Genomic DNA, 12,848 nt, shown 5'->3' on the forward strand with positions numbered 1-12,848 from the left:
CAACTCCTTTAGTTTGGAGGAAGTGGGAGGATTGAAAAGAGAAGTTATTCAGGGTGAGGACCAGTTCAGTCAGTCGAAGGAGGGTGTCAGTGGAAGGGTACTGGTCGGTGCGGCGGGAAAGGAAGAAGCGGAGGGCTTTGAGTCCTTCGTGATGGGGGATGGAGGTGTACAGGGACTGGATGTCCATCGTGAAAATAAGGCGTTGGGGACCAGGGAAGCGAAAATCCTGGAGGAGGTGGAGGGCGTGGGTGGTGTCCCGAACGTAGGTGGGGAGTTCTTGGACTAAAGGGGACAGAACCGTGTCAAGGTATGCGGAGATGAGTTCGGTGGGGCAGGAGCAGGCTGAGACAATGGGTCGGCCGGGGCATTCAGGTTTGTGGATTTTGGGCAGGAGGTAGAAACGGGCGGTGCGGGGTTGTGGGACTATGAGGTTGGAGGCGGTGGATGGGAGATCCCCTGAGGTGATGAGGTTATGGATGGTCTGGGAGATGATGGTTTGGTGGTGGGAGCTGGGGTCATGGTCGAGGGGGCGATAAGAGGAGGTGTCCGCGAGTTGGCGTTTGGCCTCAGCGGTATAAAGGTTGGTGCGCCAAACTACTACCGCGCCTCCCTTGTCTGCTGGTTTGATGGTGAGGTTGGGATTGGAGCGGAGTGAGTGGAGGGCTGCACTTTCTGAGGGTGAGAGGTTGGAGTGGGTAAGAGGGGTGGACAGGTTGAGTCGGTTAATGTCGTGGCGGCAATTGGCTATAAATAGATCGAGGGCGGGTAAGAGGCCAGCACGGGGTGTCCAGGTGGATGGGGTGCGTTGGAGGCGGGAGAAGGGGTCGTCAGAGGGTGGGCGGGAGTCTTGGTTGTGAAAGTAGGCACGGAGGCGAAGGCGGCGGAAGAATTGTTCAATCTCTCGCCGCGTGTTGAACTCATTGATTCGAGGGCGTAGGGGAATGAAGGTGAGGCCTCTGCTGAGGACTGATCTTTCATCCTCAGAGAGGGGGAGGTCTGGAGGGATGGTGAAAACACGGCAGGGCTGGAAGCTAGGACCTGGTGTGGGACTGGAGCTGGGAGTGGGGGCGGGATATGCACATTTTCTCTTACGATGAAAAGTTAGACAAACTTTCCTTGGTTCCAACAGAGTTCATAAGAGCGAGGGGTAATCTGATCGAAGTTTATAAGATTCTGAATGGACTTGTCAAGGTAGATGTGGGAAATGTGGAACAGGTGTTTCCTTTTGTCAGTGAGTACAGAACTGGGGTAAGGTGGGGTGTGCCACTGTTTTAAAAACAGGTATCACCCCTTTGGAACAGAGATAGGATGATTATTTTTCTTTCAGAGCTTTTTTGTGATTTTTGAATTATTTGCATCAGAAAGTGGTGGAGCTAACGGGAGTGGGCTGGCGTGGTCACTAAATAATTTCAGGATGGAGGTAAATAGATTTAATTAAGCAGGGGAATAAAAGGTTATCAGGCATAGAAGTGAATGTAGAATTCAGAACACAAATGAATCATCCATAATCATATTGAAAGGCAGAGCTGTGAAGGGCTGAATAGCTGAATTCGACTCTTAATTGACTTGACACATGCTGCAAAAAAGGAGCCACTTTGTCTTTTGGTGAGGACCTTCTGAATAGGTCTCCATTAGGCTCAGAGATGTCACAAAGGAGGAACCTTCTTCTTTCCTTCCTGCAGCTGGAGCAGTCCGGCTAGGTGGGCTTCAAACCTGACTGTGGCCTCCTCCACCATGAGCTGGCCACTTCAGGGCCTCAATTCTTCAGGTAAAGGGTGGCCATTCAGTGACTCAACCACCAGACACAATGTTATGGTGTAATTGAGGGAGGGCTGGTAGGTGCCAGAGAGGGTGAACATCCTGCTCACCCACTCCACTTGACCTAGCTTTGGGAAGGCATAAAATTATGTCTGACGAGAACTATGGTAGCCAATTTGCACAACATAACAATCTACAAACAACTTTGAGATTAATAATCACTTCATCTTTTTAAGGAATGTTGTCTGAGGGATGAATGTTGACCAGGACAAGTGAGTTGTTGATCTTCTTCAGATTATGTCATGGAATCTCTCATTTCCACAAGCCCATTTCAACCCCCAGTGCAGTTTCCCAACCTAAGTCCATCATCAAACAGGTTTGTGCTGTAGTCTCCAACATTACCCCTTTCAGAACCATCAACCTGCACAAGAGAAGAGTCAGCCTTTGGAATGACAACTTTAACAATATTCATGTTGACCAGTCAGTGAGGCACCAAATGTCAGTTAGATCCTCTGAGAAAAAGTGAAAACATGTCTGATCTGATTCAAACAAATGCAATTGGATTGTGACTTACAATATAATTATTCCCAATATCAAAGATAAACAGAAGTCAAGAGGAAGAAAATTGTGATGAACCAATTTTTAAAAAAGACTGCCTTCACCAAAACTAATTACCATCTAATGCAAAGCTGAAACACTGTGAATATTGGAAATAATAACCATAGAAAATGCAAGAAATACTCGGGGCCAGGCAGCACCTGTCAAGAGAGAAATAACATTAGTATTTCAGATCTGAGACTTGGTCATCAATTTAGAATGCTAACTCTGTTTCTTCTCTCCAGAGGTGCTACCAGATCTCCTCAGTACTTCCAGTTCTTAGTGTTTTCATTTCACCATTTGTGGCTGTTTTGTTCATAAGATAAAATGCAATACTCACAATACCACCAGGCTGGATAAGTTGACAAATGCATAATCAGGGATATGTGCGATTTTGTTGAGAGCTAGAGTCATTGCCTGAAGAGATGGCAAGTTGTTGAGAGCTTGAACAGGAATTTGAGTCAATGCATTATCATCAAGCCAAAGGTGCCGCAGGGAGTGTAATCCTTCAAAGCTGTTGTGAGGAATGTCTGAAATCAGATTTGCATCCAGACGCCTGTAAAAACAATCAAGTCTAAATTACTTACAAAATATACCTTCAAGAAACATAACTAGTTAAGAGTAATATAATTAACATCTTTTAAATGTACATGTCAATCGTATGCTTTTGTGTAACTATGAGCAGGGAAAAGGTTAGAATTGAGCTCTTCAGAAAAAAATTACGGAAATCTAAAATTGTTGAGACTAGGTCAATTAAAAATCTAAAAAACTGAAATTGCTAGATGATTGTGAGACAAGGCTATCAGAGGTTCTGAAATCAAGATAAATGGATGGAGTTAAGATACAGATCAGGCATGATATAACTGAGTGACAGTTCAGACTCGAGCAACAGATTAGGCCACCCTTGCTTCTAAGTTTCTTACAATCATAGTAAAATTAATTGTAATTGATAACCAAAACCCAACATGAGGAATAGTGCAATGGTACACTCTGTGCTGATGTAGGCTGAGAAAACTGCAGATTTGGGATGAAAAAGGATAAAGTTTGCTCTCATTATACTATTTTAATTTTTCATTCCAAATATATGCAACATTACAATTAAAGGGTAGGTCCATAAAATAAGAATCTACAATTAGTGATTTAGTTTTAACTCCTGAATAAAATGAGAGAGAAGTCAGTGGGAAGTGACATTGGGCAACTGCTCCCTACTGCCAGGAATCTACAGGAGTTGTCCCCAGCACAAAATAACTACTCCAGGAATGGAATTCTAGTTGCAACTGGATGCATTGGTAGATCAAAGGCAACCAAGTGGGGTCTCATAAAACATGAGCAGGCTCAAAACAACCAGTAAAAGATTTTCTTGATGGAATCTTAGTAGTGATGTGTTAATATTCACTCAGAGAGTGCAAGTTGCTTTGGCAACTTGCACTTTGACACATATTATATCTGGAGTTATGGATGGTGATGGTGGAGGCACCAACATTTTTTCCATCACATTGTTGATCAGGAATCTCTTATCATTTCCCAGTAGTGTGAACTTAAAGGCTTGCAGATTGATACCCAACCTACTTGGCTGTGTTGATGGCTGTGCACCTTCTTTGGGATATCCACGTCTTAGGAAGGGACTTGACCCCAGAGTTTTTGGCTGAAAGACATTGCCCATTCTCCTCAATAGAAAATTGTTCAGGGAGTTAGGCAGAAAGTTAAAAGATGGCACGTAACTGAGACTCGGACAAAGTCATGCCCACCCACTGCTGCTCATGTGAAGGTTCACTATGTATTTCTGTCCAAGAGTTTAGGCTGACAAATGTCAATAAATGAATCACCTTTGGCCCTGGCACCTGTTCCTACTAGGTTTGAACTACAACTTAAACTATAACTGCTCCCTCACCAAGGCATCAGGTTAAATATCAGATCAATCTGCAAAGTCATTGCCACAGTATATATACTTCTCACGGTAGAACTGTCAAACCCTTTACAGCCTGATACTTAATCCAGAGGTTGGCCAGATAAGGCAGAGATCCAGAGGTTGGGCAGATGAGGCAGAGGAAGAGTAAATCCCTTGCTCCATTTCCACAGTCTTCTGCATCATCATCAGGTGTGGCAAGTTAAAATTAATTCCAACAATTTTGGTAAAGATATGATTTATAACTGGAAGGCATGATTCATTTTAAAAATATTTAATTTATTGCTTGCACAAACACATTTGTTAAGGGTTACACCTATATAATAAACAAACATAGCCATTATCTCAGCACACCTATAAAACCGCATGTGTATATACTGATTTCCATTGCCAATGATATTTCCTGTAGCCACAAATTGAGTCTTTTAATCATATCCAGTGATACCTGAGGTGATAAGAAGATTTAACTCCTGTGGACTGGCTGCTGACAGAAATGGCAAAAACAAAATTGATTCAGACTAGCATTTACACCAAATTACTGTCAAAATAATTTGTTTTTGTGAATGAATAATACTCTTGGATACACTGATGCAAATGTCAAGTAACAAGGCCAACAACTTTTAGTGGAATGACTTTTTCAGTGTGATCACATAAGATTCATCCAATTTCAAATAAACAGGTTTTTTAAAAAATCTCTTCTTTATTCTCACTTCCCCTGTCTCTCACTTTCTAGTCTGGGGAGTAAATTCACAACTGGTTTAATCACATTTATTGCATGTCTAAAAATAAATATTTTGAGCAAAATCTTTTAGGGGGCCTGACTGATATTGGCTGTGGTGAGATGTCCAGCCAGATCTGGTGACAAATGTGACAAAACTCATCTCAATATCAAGATCATCTCACTCCATCTTTTAAATATTTTCAAATCAACCTATTCACAAATGATAGGACCCAGCTCCAGAACACTTAAACCTTAAACCCATATCTCTTGGTACAGAGGATCCTCCTACTAAAGCCCTTGCCATATCTTTTAATGTTTTTCACATGTAGCATAACAAAATTCTTGCGGGACAGTGGTGAGATGCCAGTTGATGACCATTAATGTTTTTAACTGCCTTGTTAATAGCCCAACTCACCTCATTAATATCAGACTTCCAGCTGATCAAACTCACTAAAAAAGCTAGATATTTGGAAGGAGACAGAAAAAAAACTGCAGTTGCTGGAATCCAAAGTAGACAAACAGGAGGTTGAAAGAACACAGCAACTCTGGCTTACAGGCTCCTGTTTGTCAACTTTAGATGTCTGGAAGACCTCAAAGAAATGACAGCAAGCCCCTGGTGGACTCAGCTCATCGCTTGCTCTCAACAACCTGCATGTCAGAAACCGGGCATCAAAATCTCAGGGAATGCTTTACTGGCAACGGCCACAAACATCCCACATCCACATGCCTTGTCATTTGACATGTGCCAACCTCTGAGAACCCTCATGGCAAATCTCCAGCCTGCTATTGGATGCTCCTTCAATTCAATGCTTCATCAGCAACTATAATTGTAATGCTGCAGTAAAGACAATGAGTGCTCAGAGACAAACTCTCAGCTCATAGATTGGACCAAGCTGCATCTCCAGGCTCTTTATTCACTCTCAGAGCACTCCCTCCCTCTGAGTCTACCTGGTTACCCACAGCATACCTTTCTTGAATTGCATTGCCATCTTGCACTTTTGCCCCTCAATCTGAGATACCAGATTAATTTTGCTTCTGTCTGGCCATGCTTTTCAGCACAGGCACACAACCAGGAAGCTTGTCATATTTGTCAGCAGACCTCAATCAAATTAAGGTGGATAACTTTCACCCAAACTCCAGTGCAGTAAGTCAAGGGCAACATCCAATACCCCAAAAGTGGGGCAACAATTTACTCATATTAATCATGTCTGGGCAAATGTAAGGAACCATGCAGGGCAGCTTTTTGAATTGCCTTTTAAAGATGGCAAAGGAGATGGGATATCAATGACTATCTTTTAACTAGTGAGTTGTTCAGGGAACAACTAAGATGGTATAGAAATCATATATGAGAGATGCCATAGAGGCCATAGTAGGTAATTAATGAGGTGAGATTGGTAAGACAAGGGTAAGAAAACTCACAAGGCCACACAGTGAGTAACCCTTCTAAAATTTTGACACAACTCTGACTTAGCCAAAAAAATCATAAGATTCAATCCAAAGTAACTTACATTTGCATTTGTTGGAAAAAGAACAGGTAGTACATGCTTCTGCAGCAGCTGCTTAAATAATCCTATGTAAATAGTGACTGAAAGTAAAGAATAGGCTCATCTACTTCTTTCACTATCTGCCTCAGCTTGACACACTTCCTAAATTTAAAATGAAGTCAAAAGGAATTTATTTAAAAGTTTTTGTTGAAACCTACCCAAATTCAATCAGACATAGTGTACTGTAGAACCTTCACTTATATAAATATTCTGAAAGTTGGCAATTAGTTTTTCTTCCATGTAATTATCTCAAACATTTATTTTTTCCAACACAGGCACAATGTAGCTGCAGTGGATACCATCCCTAAGATACAGTGCAAAAGAAAAACTGCAAAGAGCTCTTCATGAGCAACTCCCAAACTGGTGACCTTTGTCATTTAAAAGATCAAGGATAACTCGTGCTATGAAACAACACCAGCACTCTGTCACACACTATTCAAAATGGAAATGTCTCATCTTTCCTGCCTTGTCACTGGGTCAAAATCCTAGCATGCCCTTCTCAGTGGGACTAAAGAGGTACTTTCACTACTGGCACTGTGACAATTCTTGAAAACCATTTAGGAAGGGCAATAAATGTTGACAACAAAAAACTCACCTCCTGCCTTCCCAAAGCCTCGCCACCATCTAAAAGATACCAGTCAGGAATGTGGAATGGAATATTCTCAATTTGCTGAGATGAGTGCAGTGTCACAGAACTCAAGAAGTTCATCTTTATTCAAGGTATCTATTCATCACTCTTTATATCAACAGTATACAGTGGCAGTAATGTGCAACCATGGCAAAATACACTGCAGCAACTTGCCAAGGCTCTTTTGATGGTACCTGTTAATCCTCTGTCTGAAAGGTCAAGGCAACATGGAAACACCATCATCTGAAAATTTCCCTCTAAGCAACATACCACGGTCAACTTGGAAATACATTTGCAATCCTTCAACATGGAGACTCAATACCACCCCCTCAAAGCCAATCAGGGAGGGGCAAAGAATGTAGCACATTGAAATCCCTTGAACAAGTGAAAGGGAAACGAGAATAATTTTCTACCAGTAACTTCTGAGAACAGGCAGACTCTGTTAGTTATGAGGTATTCAAACAACTACCTCAGAAATAATTGTTTATTTCAGCAAACTTTCCATTAGATTGAAAACTGGAGAACATTAAGATGCATTATATAATCAGTTTAATGCACACAAATAATTGCTTTACGGAGCTTGTGGGATATTTGCAAATGTCTTATGTAAATAGTGATTGGGTAGGTAAATAATTAAACAGATAAATTCTCTATCTGTCCCAGCTTGATGCACGTTCTAAATTATAAACAAAACTACAAGGTTTTATTTCAAAGTTTAGTTTAAAGCTTACTCAAATTCAGTCTTGCACACAAAACAGCACAATCACAACTTTACCTAAAAATAAACCGGCCTTACATTTTATGCTTACAACCACAGGAACATGAGAACAGGAATAGGCCTTTCATGCATTACACCATGCGCCAACATTCAAGAGATCATGCCTGATCTGGTTCTAGTCAGGCTTTTAGTCCTGTCTGAAGCCTTTATCCATAACAAAACTGTCTCACTCAATCATGAATAAATTTTAAGGCCTCCCTTTTGCTGTTTTAAGATCTAAATTTTTAGATGAGAAATTGGATTAGAAGGATATTTAATGACCAGCAGGATAAGATAGCTGAAGGGTCTCTTTCCATGATGTAAAACTCTATGACCTTCTGGGTAAGACAATTGCACACTCTAACGACCCTCTAAGAGAGAGAAAAAAATCTTCAACTTAAAAGTGAGGAAAACATGACACTGATATTGTTCGATGCTGAACATTAACATTCTACTGTTTGGGTTACACTATATGGAACTGGAAAATTACACACAGATCGCATGATCTGCCTTCAGATACAAAAGTACAGTTTCAAGCTAAAATACACAAGACAAAAGCTAAACTTTTGTTGAAGGTGTGATTACAAAATAAAATGCCACATTCGTTTGATGTAATCATGTCTTTGTTTGTCAAAAAAATCCCTTTTGAAACTGTATTTTTATCCTTGCAATTATTTTAAGAATTAGAAATTTTGCAAAGATTTTCTTCAGGAAGTCTTTTCCTAAGTGAATCAATTGGTCTTCTTTCCTTTCTTTTTATTGACAAGTTCTTCTGAGTAGTCATTTAGGGTTGATTGTCCTAATAAGCAGTTTCAATAGTTTCTCAATGACTTTCCTTACCTCTCCAGCTCTGATCTGCTTCTGCTTGACTCTTAACCAATGAACAACATGTGTGGTTGAAAGACTGATGGCAACAACACAAGTTTGAAAGATGAAGCCGCAACTCAACAGAAAAAATGAGCATGGATGTAAGAATTAGGAAATATAATAAATAATCATCTTTGCACTTTGCATTCTAAATGCTTCTCAACAAATATTGTCTCCACCTTCTTCAATTCTTTGCCCAAAGGCAGACCCTTAGTGATTATTCATTGAACTAGGGCAAAATGCCATCTTTTAATGAAAATTAGGATGAGGAGGCTGGCCCCAAGACTAATTCAGCCAGATGGTGGTTGGCTCTGATCAAATCCACACACCTGCCATCTAGCTAACTGGCCTTCCTCAAATGTACTTTGCAAAAATGCTTGTTTTTAAAAAAGAGAAAGGAAACCATCACCTTCCATTTTTGGATCTCTTTTTCAACCTGTAAGCTTACAAGCAATTCATCAATCTCAACTTGACCTGGATATCCACAGGAGATATTTTAAAAGAATGAACCAGGATAATAATTAAACATTTTGGACTGACCAGGTGCAATGGCACAGGACTTTGGCAGGCCTGTTAAGTTGCTATTAGTTAGTGAGACCTGTGCACTGTGGGTTGGCAGCAATGGCACAACACATAGTCTAACAAGAGTGACTAAACAGTTAGCGGATTACTTCCAGGAGCACCCACCCCAGACAGTTGTAAACAAGCATGTCTATGGATTACACTCTCAGCAAGGTAGATTCAGCTTGATCACTAAACTGATGGTGAGAACTTCAGATATCAATATTCTGATTGGTTTGTAAATTTGGTTAGGATAAAACCAGCATATTATTCATGAAAAATATTAGTAAGATTAGAAAACATTACCATTTGGCTTTCAAAAGCTATGTTTGCTTCATCATGATCATCAGATGCTCAGTCAGAACAATCACCTGAAGGTGCACTATTTCTGTGGACTGTTCAACTTCAACTTAATTTATATACTTTTGCATTCTACTACTCACTGATTTCAAACACAACCAGCTCTTCAAAGCTGGTTTATGCTATTTTTGAAACCATAAATGACTTTGCTCCCTTTGCAATTGCTCTTATCTGCCACCTCCCCAATTTCTTCCAATACAAAATTGGTTGCTCATATGCACTCGTATCCCAAAATTACATCCCACTCATATTAAAAAGTCATTAGCTAGTGGTTTCCAACATTCTAAATTCAAAGCTTTTCTTTAGTTTACAAATCCCTCATGGGCATGCCTAGCTCCCAATGTCACACTCCAATCCAGACATTATGGCCTCCATCCACATACATTTCAGTTTGGCAATCATTACTTGACCATCAGCTTTCAATCATGAAGGTTGAATCCTTTGAAACTTGCAATAAACAAACCTCTTCATCAAAATAGTTGTCCTTTGTTGCAAATATCTAATTCATGCTTCATGTTAATAATTTAGCAGTTAAGAAGATGAATGTTGGCATGATAAAGTAATTAACAAGCTGGGTTTCAAAGACCGACAGTTTCTCAAAAATAACAGTTTGAAAGGTGATCCATGTGTGTTTACTAGTGTAAAAGTAGGACAGAGAGGGCAGCATGGTGGCTTATTGATTAGTATTGCTGCCTCACAACGGCAAAGACCTGGGTTTGATTCCAGCCTTGGGTGACTGTGTGGAGTTTACCTCCACAAAGTCTCCTTGTGTCTGCGTGGGTTTCCTTTGGGTGCTCCGGTTTCCTCCCACAGTCCAAAGATGTGCAGGCTGGGGTGGATTGGCCATGCTAATATGTTGGTTAGGCGCATTAGTCAGGGGGTAAATGTTGGGAAATGGGTTTGGGTGGGATACCCTTTGAAGGGTCAACGTGGACTTGTTTCCAAACTGTAGGGATTCTATGAGGACAGCATCAGTAATTACATTGGAAATCTTGTGTTCAGTTCATGTATTGATACATGAAAACAAAAGTCTTTTCTATAATCAATTCAGAATTCAAATATGAAATACCTTGCTGCCATTTTGATTCAGTGGGCTTGAATCTGGCTTATTCTATCTGCCATTAACAAAGAACAAAATGCAGTAAGTAGTTTTCTTAATTCGTGAATCTTAATTATATAGCTAGTGACATTTTGAAAGGAATCTATCATTATTGTCCAAACTACCCTCCTTTATTTATGTGTTAGGTCCTTTGAATTTGCAAATTCGCAACCCCTGCTGATTACTATTTTAGCTTGATATTAGTTCAACTTCAGCCTCCAAATTCATGACTCTTCCCATAAATCTGACTTGCTGATGATATTCAGCTTGATACTCATCAATTGGATGGCATAGAAGGAGCTATTGAGTGTACTGCAGCAGGACCCTCAAAATTTCAGCAGTCTTTTTGCTTCAGGTATTGGTAAATGGCTCCATGTGGGTATAAATGTTAAACAAGTGCAGACGTACACCACCATGCTTTAAACTTCCTTGTGTGTGCATCATTGGGTTGGATCTATATTTCAGAATAGCACTGACATAACAGATTTATATCACTGTCTTGACATTTGCTGAACATTTGCAATTCTCAATTATATTAAGTTTGCTACTATGAAACTATCACAACCAACTTAATTTGGATTACTGCTTCAAGTCCACTGACCCTTACAAAATGTAAACTCTGCTTTCCCTCCACAGATGCTGCTAAACCTGAGTGTCCACAGCAAATTCTGCTTTTGATTTAAATTTCCAACATCCACAATTATTTGTTTTATTTATTAACTTGGATAACTTTATTTTTATTCATTCCCAGAAGGACAGTGTCACTGGCTAAGCCAGCATTTATTACCCATCCCTAATTGCCCAGAGGACAGGTAAGACTCACATGTAGGCCAGACCATTTGAGGATGGCAGCTTCCTTTCCTAAAATACATTAGTGAGCCAAATAGATTTTTCCAATAATCAGCCATGGATTAATGGTCATCTTAGACTCTTAATTCAAGATTTTTAAAAATTCAATTCAATTTAATTGGTAGGAACATTATCTGGGTCTCAGGATTAACAGTGCAGCAACAACACCACTGGTACATCACCTCCCCAGCTATATTACACTTAAAAAAGATCATTACCTACATATGCAAGGAGAGCCAAAGTTAATTGGATAAATGGTCTGAAATATATTGCAGTAAACAGACACATAAAACATGTAAGGAAATACATTAATATAGATAGGTTGGATAATGGACAAAAAGCAGTTGAGAGAAATAAATAGAGCATTTTCAAGTTGACAGGATGTATCTAGCGGAATGCTGAAAGCATCAGTATTGGGGCATTAGCTATTTATAACCTACATCAATGTCTTTGACAACAAGATAGTAAAGCATAGCAGCCAGATGAAAATTCACGCAATGGATGATATAGGCAGGTTGAGTGAAGAGGAACAACGTGGCAGATGCAATATAACATAAGCATGAGGCTATTCACTTTTGCTGTAAGAATAGAAAATAATATAATTTAAAAGGTAAATTTTAATGTTCAGTGAGACTTGAAACTACCTCGGATTTCTCCTCACTGATGCTGCCAGATCTGCTGAGATTTTCCAGCAATTTCTGTTTTTGTTTCAGATTTCCAGCATCCACCGTTCTTTCATTTTTTAAATATAAATAACTGAATCCTGATCTAATGTACTGGAAAGTTTAGTTAGTGACTAAAGTTAATGGTTAGTAAGCGTCACAAGTGATTAACCAGGTTCAATGGTTTCTTCAATCTAGCTTCCTCACCTTTACACTACCACTCGAAGCAATTCAGATCAAGATTTGCAATGAGGTAACAAACTCAGCAAAGTCTATTTTGAAAAACTATAAAGATGATGAGATAGTTAGCACAAAGAAGAATGCAACTATATTAATTAGAAACATTTCTATTTATGACAAAATTGCAATATATATATGCAAATTTTATTTCTCTATTACAATCTTCAAAGAAAGATTAGTAATGACTTGTTAGAAATAGTCGAAGGCGAGCATATTTCACAATCTATATTTTAAAAGTAATTACAGCTGCTTGAATCTTAATGGTCCAATGATGAACATAAAAAGAAAGTTGAAAACAA

The 12,848-nt window shown here is 39.6% G+C and overlaps 1 protein-coding gene across 3 annotated transcripts in view; it reads right to left on the bottom strand.

Annotated features, from left to right (window-relative positions):
* The window catches only part of LOC132828202 (leucine-rich repeat-containing G-protein coupled receptor 6), a 264,676-nt gene that overhangs the window by 54,580 nt on the left and 197,248 nt on the right, over positions 1 to 12,848 (bottom strand). For all 3 annotated transcript variants that reach the window (XM_060845144.1, XM_060845146.1, XM_060845147.1), the window contains one exon: positions 2,696 to 2,911. In XM_060845144.1, coding sequence (XP_060701127.1) covers positions 2,696 to 2,911 — 216 coding nt within the window. The remainder of the gene's footprint in view (positions 1 to 2,695; positions 2,912 to 12,848) is intronic.

Source organism: Hemiscyllium ocellatum, chromosome 26 (genome assembly GCF_020745735.1).
Source record: "Hemiscyllium ocellatum isolate sHemOce1 chromosome 26, sHemOce1.pat.X.cur, whole genome shotgun sequence".
Lineage (NCBI taxonomy): Eukaryota > Metazoa > Chordata > Chondrichthyes > Orectolobiformes > Hemiscylliidae > Hemiscyllium > Hemiscyllium ocellatum.